The 12,965-nt window shown below is 46.1% G+C and overlaps 1 protein-coding gene across 1 annotated transcript; it reads right to left on the reverse strand.

Moving 5' to 3' along the window:
- Window positions 1-2,037: 2,037 nt before the first annotated feature.
- LOC123409807 lies at window positions 2,038-3,680 on the reverse strand. The gene is made up of 2 exons (XM_045102681.1): window positions 2,585-3,680; window positions 2,038-2,488 (listed from the first exon to the last, which is right to left on the reverse strand). The coding sequence occupies exons 1-2, from the start codon at window positions 3,598-3,600 to the stop codon at window positions 2,146-2,148; spliced, it is 1,359 nt and encodes a 452-aa protein (XP_044958616.1). The 5' UTR covers window positions 3,601-3,680; the 3' UTR covers window positions 2,038-2,145.
- Between the last annotated feature and the right edge of the window lie 9,285 nt (window positions 3,681-12,965).

Genomic DNA, 12,965 nt, shown 5'->3' on the forward strand with positions numbered 1-12,965 from the left:
GGGCCTCAGATGGTAAATGCAACACGATTTTATTTGACTTATTTTAGCCAAACATAATAAAAAGATAATAAAACTGAAAATCGACCTCACTAGCATGCGGGCCCCAATAGGCTAACTGAGATTCCTAATTGTTGGGAAAGTTGGAATTTTCATGAAATCATACGATGGAGAACTTTCATGGAATAAGGAAGGTTTTCATAACATATTACAACAATTAGATTACACATGTACAAAATGCCTAAGATTTGAAATTAAGGCACTCCTCTACGCTTGGTCCCGGGGAGAGGAGCATCTTGAGCATAAGTGGTCGTTGGCGGCCGGCGGCGGCTTCCGCGGTGGCCAGTGCGCGCGATCTGGCGCATCCCCTCCTCCCATGTTCGGCGTGCGGGCTAGCCTGGTCGGGCCGCGCTTCCTTGGGTCGTCAGTTCTGTATAGGAGGCGCTGCTTGTGACGGGGATCTAGTTCAGGCGAAATCCCTGGCCGGCCATGGCCGGCCACGTCGACGGCGACGCCTGAGGGCGTCGTTCCCTTCCTTGGAGGCGTCGGTATGGACCGATCCCCTCACTTCCCCTTCCCCTAGGTCTCCCGGGCAAAAGTCCTAACTTTGTTGGGCGGCGGCGGCGCTCACGGCGTCGTTCCCTTCTTGAAGGCGCCACTTTGGGAACCTTGGGGATGGGTGGCGCTTGTGGGTTGTGGGCGACGGCGGTGGTGCGGCCCTATCCTAGCATGGATCTACATCCGCTGCTTGGAGATGGATTCGCGTAGGTGGAGGTCGTCGTTTGGCGTCATGGTGGCGTCGATGGCGGAGGCACCTGCCAAGGATGGCACCTCAATCTGCTCTGAAGATGAACCGATGGAAGATGGTGGCGGCGACACATGTGAGTGCGTCACACCGGTTTGTGCCCCTGACCCGATATGTGGCTCGGTCGGGGCCTCCGGCTTTAGATGTTAGGCTTAGATGAGAGGTCTGGGTATTTGGCTCAGCTTGCACCCCTTCATCATATGGATAGGAGTAGCGGCAAACGTTGTCAAGATGGCGGATTCAGGCATATTGTTGTACTGCTTTGTAAGGTCCTCGGAAATAATCAATAAAATGGTCGCATGCATCTCTCAGATGCAGAGACCGGGGGTCATCCTCTTTTTCTAAAAAAAATCAAGGGTGTTTGTTTTTCATGTTCAAATTGATGTGTCCTTAATAACAGTGAACCAAAGCCCCCTTTTAGTTTGAGATAAACAAATGAGTCCGAAGAGGAGGGGTTTGACATAGATTGGTATGCAGTGTATTGGTGACAGGCAGAGATCAACTTGATCCCCTAGTTGATTAGTTCCACTAGGGGACTAGTTCCCTGAAACCAAATAAGGCCTAAGGGGTTCAAGTCATTCGTGTTGGATGCATGTGCGTACTGATTTGTGGATGGCTCACTTCAGTTGCATGTCTCACACGGCACAGCGATGTTGTACTCGCTTCCAAACATTCGATGGATACATAGACCAAACCAAGCAGCAGTACAAGCTTTGGCTGTGTTGCATCTCTAACACGGTAATGCTGTACCTAGATTATTCCAACACTTTGAACTGCTGGCGTAACCAAAATACCTGACAGAAACTAAAAGCTAGATTAATTTTATGGAGGTGTACACTTACATCTACACAGGCTGCTGCAAAGTGGAGACAGTTTAACGGCAAAAGGCCAAAAGTGAGAGTGTACAAAAGTTAGGGGTAAAATAGAAGGGCATAAATGTAAAAGTTCCTACCAAAAAGAATCATCGTTCCAATTCCAAATCACCCAACAAAGAGTGTGCATCAATTTCAAGTATTAATTCTCGGTTCACACGGTATCACACAGAGCATCGTGTCTTACCAGGCACACAATTTACCCCAAAATTTGAAGGTCCTGAGATGGTAAATGCGACACAATTTTATTTGCCTTATTTTACCTATACTTAATAAAAGGGAAATAAAACTGAAAATCAAACTCACTGGCATGTGGGGCCCCAATAGGCCAACCAAGATTCTTAATTATACAAAACATTGGAATTTTCACGAAATCATACGATGTAGAACTTTCATTGATCATAGGGAAGGTTTTCATAACATATTACAACAATTAAGACTACACATGCACAAGACCCCTAAGATTTGAAATTAAGGCACTCCTCTACGCTTGGTCCCGGGCAGAGGAGTATCTTGAGCATAACTTGAAAGAATGTGATCAAATGTAGTATAAGGTGGAATTCTTGATTCAAATCTCACTACAGTGGCCTGCATCTTCGGCCTAAGATCCACTAACATCTCCGTAAAGGTCACCTGTGGTAATTCCTTTGCTGGAACATTGTTTGAGCTATTCCAAATGAACTGAAGTGGAGAAGCAGGACGCAGAACCATGTCCGTCACGTCAATCGGAAGACCTTTTTCAAGACGTAATTTCGGATGCTCACCAAACATGGTGAGGTTTCTATCAACTAGTCTCCTGCACCTGCTCAATATACTAAGCCAGAAATGAACATTCGGGTTAGTTCTCATTACATCTGCAAACAAATTTGCAGCGAGAATTGACCATCTCGATTGTAACTCCCTAGCAAACCTGTCTGCTATTTGTACTAACTGCGGGTGTTCCACCGGATTCGCACTTCCGAACGCGAGTGCCTTGAAGAGGTAGCTGAATTCCTCATATGTCAGGGCATTGAGAAAGATTGGATTCACAGTTCCAAATCTCTTCATCTTGTTAAGCCTACTTAAGATGATCACTTTGCTTCCTCCATCCATGGTCGCCACATATGAATAAAATGTGGTCCAATCCTTTTCATCCACATCTGAAAAAATCTCAACAACTATCAATATCCTCCCTGTCCCTGACATGATACTTCCTCTATCCGCTATTTTACAAAGTTCGGTTTCATTCAAGCGAATAATTGAAGAGAAGTGCGAGCAAACCCTCTCATCCTTGCATACATGCGCAACCAAAGTTTTCTTCCCCACCGCAAGCCCGCCGATGATTGGAAGAACGGCTGGCGCGGCAGCAGCAGGGCTGTGTTGCAAGAGGAAGCTCAAGATCATTTGCTTTTCGGAATGGCGACCAAACACAAAGTTGTCAGTGTAAAGATATGTATCATATGGTCTGCGCACCATACGGTCGCATCCACTCAAAATCACAACAAACTCTGTGATGTTGGCAACCGCAATTTCTAGGCTTTCAAGTGCAGCATGAAACTCCATGAGGTGTCTTTCCTTGTGTTTTCTAGCAGTCCCATGAATTATACGAGAACGTTTGAGACGAGATGATGAGCTGCTAACCTCCTCCTCCTCCTCCTCCTCATCCGCCATGGGAGTCTCCTTGAGGGATCGGTACTTGAACGCGCCCATCGCCCAGTATCCTCGGTACATGGCGTCCGCGAGCATCTTGAGCTGTGCCAGCATCCCGGAATTGGTGATGTAGCGCCCGTCCGCCTCCTCGACGACGGTGCGAGCTCTCAGGAGCAGTTGCTGCAGCCTCTCCAGACGCTTCTCGTCAGAGCATGCATGGCATGAATACCTGTTGGTGAGGAAGGTGATGAATCGGCTCACAAGCTCACCTGTTACTGCAGATATGGCAAGTTCCATCTCATAACTTGTACAAACTGTACGTGTGGCAATTGTTGAGTTGGAGAGAGGAAATGGGAGGAAACTGATCGCTGATGCAGCTCGTCACACGGTGGGCTGTCAATTATTGGTTGCACTAGAGAACAAACGTCGTCCCTTTCACCTACCTAACATGTTATGTGTTGAGTTATGTATCGAATTGATATATGTTTCTTCCTACGGGCGTAAATTCTCCACCTCTCTCTTTGTTAAAACAAAAGTTATGTGAGAATAAAGGATGGACACGGTCCGGGGCAGTCCGGTCCCGGTCCGAACCGACGTTTGGACCAGCCGAGCAGCGTGACGGTCCTGATATCCGAGACCGGACCAGCGACCACGAAGTCCGGGCCGGACCGAGCGGACCGGCCAATGACCACCGGCGGCGACTTGCACGGGTGTAGCGGTGCGGTGTACGATGTGCGCGGGTGTTGTGGCGAGGTGGGTGACAAAGCAAGAGCGCCGGTGTCGAGGTGGGCGACGTGCCGTGGGCGTGGGGGCTCTTTCCCATGAACTTCACATGTTTGTTCATTTAGCAGTTTTTCGGTTGCATGCAAGTACTCTATGGTGAGCCCACCATAAAGGACACGTGAGAATAAAGGACACTGTCATGATAATATATCAGGGTGGACACGGTCCGGGGCAGTCCGGTCCCGGTCCAAACCGTCGTTTGGACCAGCCGCCGACAGTCCGTGCCGGACCGGACCGAGCATCGTGACGGTCCTCATATCCGAGACCAGACCCGCGACGACAAAGCCCGGGCTGGACCGAGCGGACCGGCCAATGACCACCGGCGGGGACTTGCACAGGTGTAGCGGTGAGGTGTCCATGGCACAAATTGAGCGAGGTCACAATTTAGATATATCAGAATTTGGTGTCCAGCCAGGTTGCTTTATTTCGAGTACATCTTTGAATTCCCTCGCAAAATTTTTTAACTTCACTACATGCCTTAAATTTTTATTCTCTGACGACTGTGATGTATGAGTAGGGTCCATAATGCATACACGACGTGCCTCCTTGTCGATGACGTACACGATGTATAGGCCGATGTATGCATACGGAAGATAAATTTACATGTGGTAGCAATTAGGAGCAACAATAAGCCATGACAATAACAGGCAAAATACAATACTTACCATGTTGCACGATGACATGTTGTTGTCAATCCCAGGCCAGCCATCAAACAATGATCCCAACGTCTGAATAGTTTCCTTCTCGCAAAACTTTTGACCTCGTGTTGACTCCAGCATCATGGACTGGGTACAAAGTTAATTATTATTTTGCCGTCTTGATACTAATGGAAATGAACAAATAATTATGACAACTTACGCAAAAGCGCATATCCATGTAGTGTATAGGAGGGTCTGTAAACAATACTCCCTCGTCACATGCAAGTATACGCACGACAACGTTGAAGCAATCATTGTCCATACTTTGCTCCATGTTAAGTATGCCTTGAATTTTTTTGAGAGCTAAGGACATTGGATCAGGTGTCGAGGTTCGGACCCATTCCTTCCTGCAAAATGGATGGTACGAAGAATAATAAAATATATTTTTATATTACATAATACTAAATATAATAATTCTTACTCCAAAGATTGAGCATCATCGATCGACATGATGTAGTTGCATAGCCAGTCAAGTAAATCACGTTGATCAGTGGGTATGACAGGGATTGGGGTAGGACGTTTGTCTTCGATTCCGTCAGGTGGATTATCCAGGATCTCAATATCGAAATTCGGTAAGACAACTTCATCGTCAGATTGGCTGTATAACGGGCATCCTTTTAGCTTATTCAGTTCTGAATCAACCAAAACAAAAACTAATTTTTGTGGGAAGTGTTTCACATCCTCCTGGAAATATTAGAAAAAATCATTTTCGATTTGATATATTGATATTTTTAATGGGATAATGTATGAAAATGAATACCTGGGTGAACTCATCAGATAGTCCATTTTTTGTCCAATATTCCATATAATTTAACATGAATAGTCCACATGACGCGCTATAATATTATAAAATAGTACTTTAGAATATCAGCGAGAAGAATCAAATAATCTTGTATCAAGTAATACATAAAATACGTTATTTTACTATAAATATTATCCATTCAATGATATCTTTGTGTTCATGAGTACAAACCATAATAATTATCACTTTGTGATGAACACTTACCCATCCGTTTGTGTTGCCTCCTCGAACTGTTCTACAACCTTCCATTTTGTAACATTTAGATCAAGTCATTTATGATCTCTTTCAAAGTTTGAATTCTGTTCTCCAAGTTTCAGACGCTTTTCAAGTCCTAATAACTGTTTTATATGTGTAAATAAAAATTATAAATTAAGACAAACAAAACTTATGTCAAAAGGATCAAGAATAATAGATAGTTACCGTAGTGTAAAGTTCAATCCGTTTTTCCTTAGCACCAAGTGAGTCCAGTACTTGAATTTCATGTCTTTTGGCATTGACAATTGCTACATACCAATGGTACCATGGGATGTTAATCGGAATGAATAGCTGATGTAAACATCATATAAGTGTTGGGGAACGTCGCATGGGAAACAAAAAATTTCCTACGCGCACGAAGACCTATCATGGTGTTGTCCATCTACGAGAGGGGATTTCCGATCTACGTACCCTTGTAGATCGCACAGCAGAAGCGTTAGTGAACGCGGTTGATGTAGTGGAACGTCCTCACGTCCCTCGATCCGCCCCGCGAACCGTCCTATGAACCGTCCCGCGATCCGTCCCACGATCTAGTGCCGAACGAACGGCACCTCCGCGTTCAGCACACGTACAGCTCGACGATGATCTCGGCCTTCTTGATCCAGCAAGAGAGACGGAGAGGTAGATGAGTTCTCCGGCAGCGTGACGGCGCTCCGGAGGTTGGTGGTGATCTAATCTCAGCAGGGCTCCGCCCGAGCTCCGCAGAAACGCGATCTAAAGGTAAAACCGTTGAGGTATGTGGTCGGGCTGCCGTGGCAAAAATTGTCTCAAATTAGCCCTAATACCTCAGTATATATAGGAGGGAGGGGGAGGGAAGAGGCAGCCTCAAACCCTCAAGGTTTGGCAGAAATTGGAGGTGGAGGAGTCCTACTCCAATCCTACTTGGAGTAGGATTCCACCTTCCCACTTGGAAACTCTTTCCACCTTGTGTTTTTTCCTTCTCAAACTTTATGGGCCTTAGTGGAAACTTATTCCAGCCCACTAGGGGCTGGTTTATCTCTTCCCATAGCCCATGAGACCCCTTGGGGCGTGACACCCCTCCCGATGGTCCCCGGCACCCCTCCCGACACACCCGGTACACTACCGATGAGCCCGAAACTTTTCCGGTGACCAAAACAGGACTTCCTGTATATCAATCTTTACCTCCGGACCATTCCGGAGCTCCTCGTGATTGTTGGGGAACGTCGCATGGGAAACAAAAATTTTCCTACGCGCACGAAGACCTATCATGGTGATGTCCATCTACGAGAGGGGATGAGTGATCTACGTACCCTTGTAGATCGTACAGCAGAAGCGATTAGAGATCGCGGTTGATGTAGTGGAACGTCCTCACGTCCCTCGATCCGCCCCGCGAACAATCCCGCGATCAGTCCCACGATCTAGTACCGAACGGACGGCACTTCCGCGTTCAGCACACGTACAGCTCGACGATGATCTCGGCCTTCTTGATCCAGCAAGAGAGACGGAGAGGTAGAAGAGTTCTCCGGCAGCGTGACGGCGCTCCGGAGGTTGGTGATGATCTTGTCTCAGCAGGGCTCCGCCCGAGCTCCGCAGAAACACGATCTAGAGGAAAAACTATGGAGGTATGTGGTCGGGCAGCCGTGAGAAAGTCGTCTCAAATCTGCCCTAAAAGCCCCATATATATAGGAGGAGGGAGGGGGACCTTGCCTTGGGGTCCAAGGGAACCCCAAGGGGTCGGCCGAGCCAGGGGGGAGGACTCTCCCCCCCCAAACCGAGTCCTACTTGGTTTGGTGGGAGGGAGTCCTTCCCCCTTCCCACTTCCCCTCCTTTTTTTTTCTTTCTTTGATTTTTCTTCCTTGGCGCATAGGATTTGGTGGGCTGTCCCACCAGCCCACTAAGGGCTGATGTGACCCCCCCAAATACCTATGGGCTTCCCCGGAGTGGGTTGCCCCCCTCCGGTGAACCCCCGGAACCCATTCGTCATTCCCGGTACATTCCCGGTAACTCCGAAAACCTTTCGGTAATCAAATGAGGTCATCCTATATATCAATCTTCGTTTCCGGACCATTCCGGAAACCCTCGTGACGTCCGTGATCTCATCCGGGACTCCGAACAACATTCGGTAACCAACCATATAACTCAAATACGCATAAAACAACGTCGAACCTTAAGTGTGCAGACCCTGCGGGTTCGAGAACTATGTAGACATGACCCGAGAGACTCCTCGGTCAATATCCAATAGCGGGACCTGGATGCCCATATTGGATCCTACATATTCTACGAAGATCTTATCGTTTGAACCTCAGTGCCAAGGATTCGTATAATCCCGTATGTCATTCCCTTTGTCCTTCGGTATGTTACTTGCCCGAGATTGGATCGTCAGTATCCGCATACCTATTTCAATCTCGTTTACCGGCAAGTCTCTTTACTCGTTCCGTAATACAAGATCCCGCAACTTACACTAAGTTACATTGCTTGCAAGGCTTGTGTGTGATGTTGTATTACCGAGTGGGCCCTGAGATACCTCTCCGTCACACGGACTGACAAATCCCAGTCTTGATCCATACTAACTCAACTACCACCTTCGGAGATACCTGTAGAGCATCTTTATAGTCACCCAGTTACGTTGCGACGTTTGATACACACAAAGCATTCCTCCGGTGTCAGTGAGTTATATGATCTCATGGTCATAGGAATAAATACTTGACACGCAGAAAACAGTAGCAACAAAATGACACGATCAACATGCTACGTCTATTAGTTTGGGTCTAGTCCATCACGTGATTCTCCCAATGACGTGATCCAGTTATCAAGCAACAACACCTTGTTCATAATCAGAAGACACTGACTATCATCGATCAACTGGCTAGCCAACTAGAGGCATGCTAGGGACGGTGTTTTGTCTATGTATCCACACATGTAAATGAGTCTTCATTCAATACAATTATAGCATGGATAATAAACTATTATCTTGATACAGGAATTATAATAATAACTATACATTTATTATTGCCTCTAGGGCATAATTCCAACAGTCTCCCACTTGCACTAGAGTCAATAATCTAGCCCTCACATCACCATGTGAATTACATTGTAATAAATCTAACACCCATACAGTTCTGGTGTCGATCATGTTTTGGCCGTGGAAGAGGCTTAGTCAGCGGGTCTGCTACATTCAGATCCGTGTGCACTTTGCATATATTTACGTCCTCCTCCTCGACGTAGTCGCGGATGAGGTTGAAGCGTCGTTTGATGTGTCTGGTCTTCTTGTGAAACCTTGGTTCCTTTGCCAGGGCAATGGCACCAGTGTTGTCACAGAACAAGGTTATTGGATCCAGTGCACTTGGCACTACTCCAAGATCCGTCATGAACTGCTTCATCCAGACACCCTCCTTAGCCGCCTCCGAGGCAGCCATGTACTCCGCTTCACATGTAGAATCTGCTACGACGCTTTGCTTGGAACTGCACCAGCTTACTGCACCCCCATTAAGAATAAATACGTATCCGGTTTGCGACTTAGAGTCGTCCGGATCTGTGTCAAAGCTTGCATCGACGTAACCTTTTACGGCGAGCTCTTCGTCACCTCCATACACGAGAAACATCTCCTTAGTCCTTTTCAGGTACTTCAGGATATTCTTGACCGCCGTCCAGTGATCCACTCCTGGATTACTCTGGAACCTACCTGCCATACTTATGGCCAGGCTAACATCCGGTCTAGTGCACAGCATTGCATACATGATAGAGCCTATGGCTGAAGCATAGGGGACGGAGCGCATATGCTCTCTATCTTCATCAGTTGCTGGGCACTGAGTCTTACTCAATCTCGTACCTTGTAACACTGGCAAGAACCCTTTCTTGGACTGTTCCATTTTGAACCTCTTCAAAACTTTATCAAGGTATGTGCTTTGTGAAAGTCCTATCAGGCGTTTTGATCTATCCCTATAGATCTTAATGCCCAGAATGTAAGCAGCTTCTCCTAGGTCCTTCATAGAGAAACTTTTATTCAAGTAACCTTTTATGCTCTCCAAAAGCTCTACGTTGTTTCCAATCAGTAATATGTCATCCACATATAATATTAGAAACACCACAGAGCTCCCACTCACTTTCTTGTAAATACAAGATTCTCCAACCACTTGTATAAACCCAAATGCTTTGATCACCTCATCAAAGCGTTTGTTCCAACTCCGAGATGCTTGCACCAGTCCATAAATGGATTGCTGGAGCTTGCACACCTTGTCAGCATTTTTAGGATCGACAAAACCTTCGGGTTGCATCATATACAACTCTTCCTTAAGGAAACCGTTAAGGAACGCCGTTTTGACATCCATCTGCCAAATTTCATAATCGAAAAATGCAGCTATTGCTAACATGATTCTGACGAACTTAAGCATCGCTACGGGAGAGAAAGTCTCATCGTAGTCAATTCCTGGAACTTGTGAAAAACCCTTTGCCACAAGTCGAGCTTTATAAACGGTCACATTACCGTCAGCGTCCGTCTTCTTCTTAAAGATCCATTTGTTCCGAATAGCCTTGCGGCCCTCAGGTAGTATCTCCAAAGTCCACACTTTGTTCTCATACATGGATCCTATCTCGGATTTCATGGCTTCTAGCCATTTGTTGGAATCTGGCCCCACCATTGCTTCTTCATAATTTGCAGGTTCATTGTTGTCTAACAACATGATTGATAAGACGGGATTACCGTACCACTCTGGAGCAGCGCGTGATCTCGTCGACCTACGTGGTTCAACAGAAACTTGAACTGGAGTTTCATGATCATCATCATTAACTTCCTCCTCAACCGGCGTCGTAATGACAGAGGTTTCCCCCTGCCCTGCGCCACCATCCAGAGGGATGAGAGGTTCGACAACCTCGTCAAGTTCTATCTTCCTCCCACTCAATTCTCTTGAGAGAAACACCTTCTCGAGAAAAGTTCCGTTCTTAGCAACAAACACTTTGCCCTCGGATTTGAGATAGAAGGTGTACCCAACTGTCTCTTTTGGGTAACCTATGAAGACGCATTTTTCCGCTTTGGGTTCCAGCTTTTCAGGCTGAAGCTTTTTGACATAAGCATCACATCCCCAAACTTTAAGAAACGACAACTTTGCTCTTTTGCCATACCACAGTTCGTATGGTGTCGTCTCAACGGATTTTGATGGTGCCCTATTTAAAGTGAATGCAGCTGTTTCTAATGCATAACCCCAAAAAGATAATGGCAAATCAGTAAGAGACATCATAGATCGCACCATCTCTAACAAAGTACGATTACGACGTTCGGACACACCATTACGCTGTGGTGTTCCAGGCGGTGTTAACTGCGAAACAATTCCACATTGTCTTAAGTGAGTACCAAACTCGAAACTCAGATACTCACCCCCACGATAAGACCGTAGGAACTTGATCTTCTTGTTACGATGATTTTCCACTTCACTCTGAAATTGCTTGAACTTTTCAAATGTTTTAGACTTGTGCTTCATCAAGTAGACATAACCATATCTACTTAGATCGTCAGTGAAGGTGAGAAAATAACGATATCCGCCGCGTGCCTCCACGCTCCATTGTTCCGGAGAACGGAGTCTTAGTCATCTTGCCCATGAGGCATGGTTCGCACGTGTCAAGTGAATCAAAGTCAAGTGACTCCAAAAGTCCATCAGCATGGAGTTTCTTCATGCGCTTTACACCAATATGACCCAAGCGGCAGTGCCACAAAAATATGGTGCTATCATTGTTTACTCTAACTCTTTTGGTCTCAATGTTATGTATATGCGTATCTCTATCAAGATTCAATATGAACAATCCTCTCACATTCGGTGCATGACCATAAAAGATGTTACTCATAGAAATAGAACAACCATTATTCTCAGACTTAAAAGAGTAACCGTCTCGCAATAAACAAGATCCAGATATAATGTTCATGCTCAACGCAGGCACTAAATAACAATGATTTAAGTTCATCACTAATCCCGATGGTAGTTGAAGTGACACGGTGCCGACGGCGATTGCATCAACCTTGGAACCGTTTCCTACGCGCATCGTCACTTCGTCTTTCGCCAGCCTCCGTCTATTCCGCAGTTCCTGTTTCGAGTTGCAAATGTGAGCAACAGAACCGGTATCGAATACCCAGGCACTACTACGAGAGCCGGTTAAGTACACATCAATAACATGTATATCAAATATACCTGATTTTTCTTTGCCCGCCTTCTTATCTGCCAGATACTTGGGGCAATTGCGCTTCCAGTGACCCATACCCTTGCAATAGAAGCACTCTGTTTCAGGCTTAGGTCCAGCCTTGGGTTTCTTCGGCGGATTGGCAACAGGCTTGCCGCTCTTCTTCGAATTGCCCTTCTTGCCTTTGCCGTTTCTCTTGAAACTAGTGGTCTTGCTCACCATCAACACTTGATGCTCTTTACGGAGTTCAGACTCTGCGACTTTCAGCATCGCAAACAACTCGCCGGGAGACTTGTTCATCCCTTGCATGTTGTAGTTCAACACAAAGCCTTTATAGCTTGGCGGCAGTGATTGGAGGATTCTGTCAGTGATAGCTTCTTGCGGGAGTTCAATCCCTAGTTCAGCTAGACGGTTTGAGTACCCAGACATCTTGAGCACATGTTCACTGACAGACGAGCTTTCCTCCATCTTGCAAGCATAGAATTTATCGGAGGTCTCATACCTCACGATCCGGGCGTTCTTCTGAAAGATAAACTTCAACTCCTGGAACATCTCAAATGCTCCATGACGCTCAAAGCGACGTTGAAGTCCCGGCTCTAAGCCATACAAGACTGCACATTGAACTATTGAGTAGTCCTCCTTACGTGCTAGCCAAGCGTTCTTAACATCCTAATCAGCCGTAGCGGGTGGTTCATCTCCTAGCGCAGCATTAAGGACATAATCCTTCTTTCCAGCTTGTAAGATTAGCTTAAGATTACGAGCCCAGTCTACAAAGTTGCTTCCATCATCTTTCAACTTAGCTTTCTCTAGGAACGTATTAAAATTGAGGATGACACTTGCGTGAGCCATGATCTACAACACAAATATATTCAAAGTGGACTTAGACTATGTTCAAGATAATTAGAGTTCAACTTAATCAAATTATATGCTAAACTCCCACTCAAAAAGTACATCTCTCTAGTCATTTGAGTGGTTCATGATCCACTTACACTATCCCA

Source organism: Hordeum vulgare, chromosome 7H (assembly GCF_904849725.1).
Source record: "Hordeum vulgare subsp. vulgare chromosome 7H, MorexV3_pseudomolecules_assembly, whole genome shotgun sequence".
Classification (NCBI taxonomy): domain Eukaryota; kingdom Viridiplantae; phylum Streptophyta; class Magnoliopsida; order Poales; family Poaceae; genus Hordeum; species Hordeum vulgare.

What these genes read in the sequence shown, in the direction of transcription:
- LOC123409807 (XM_045102681.1), bottom strand. Translation starts at nt 3,600, where the DNA reads ATGGAACTTGCCATATCTGCAGTAACAGGTGAGCTTGTGAGCCGATTC. An exon ending in TTAGTACAAATAGCAGACAG is followed by an intron (nt 2,489 to 2,584) that starts GTTTGCTAGGGA and finishes TTTCTGGCTTAG; the next exon opens with TATATTGAGCAGGTGCAGGA.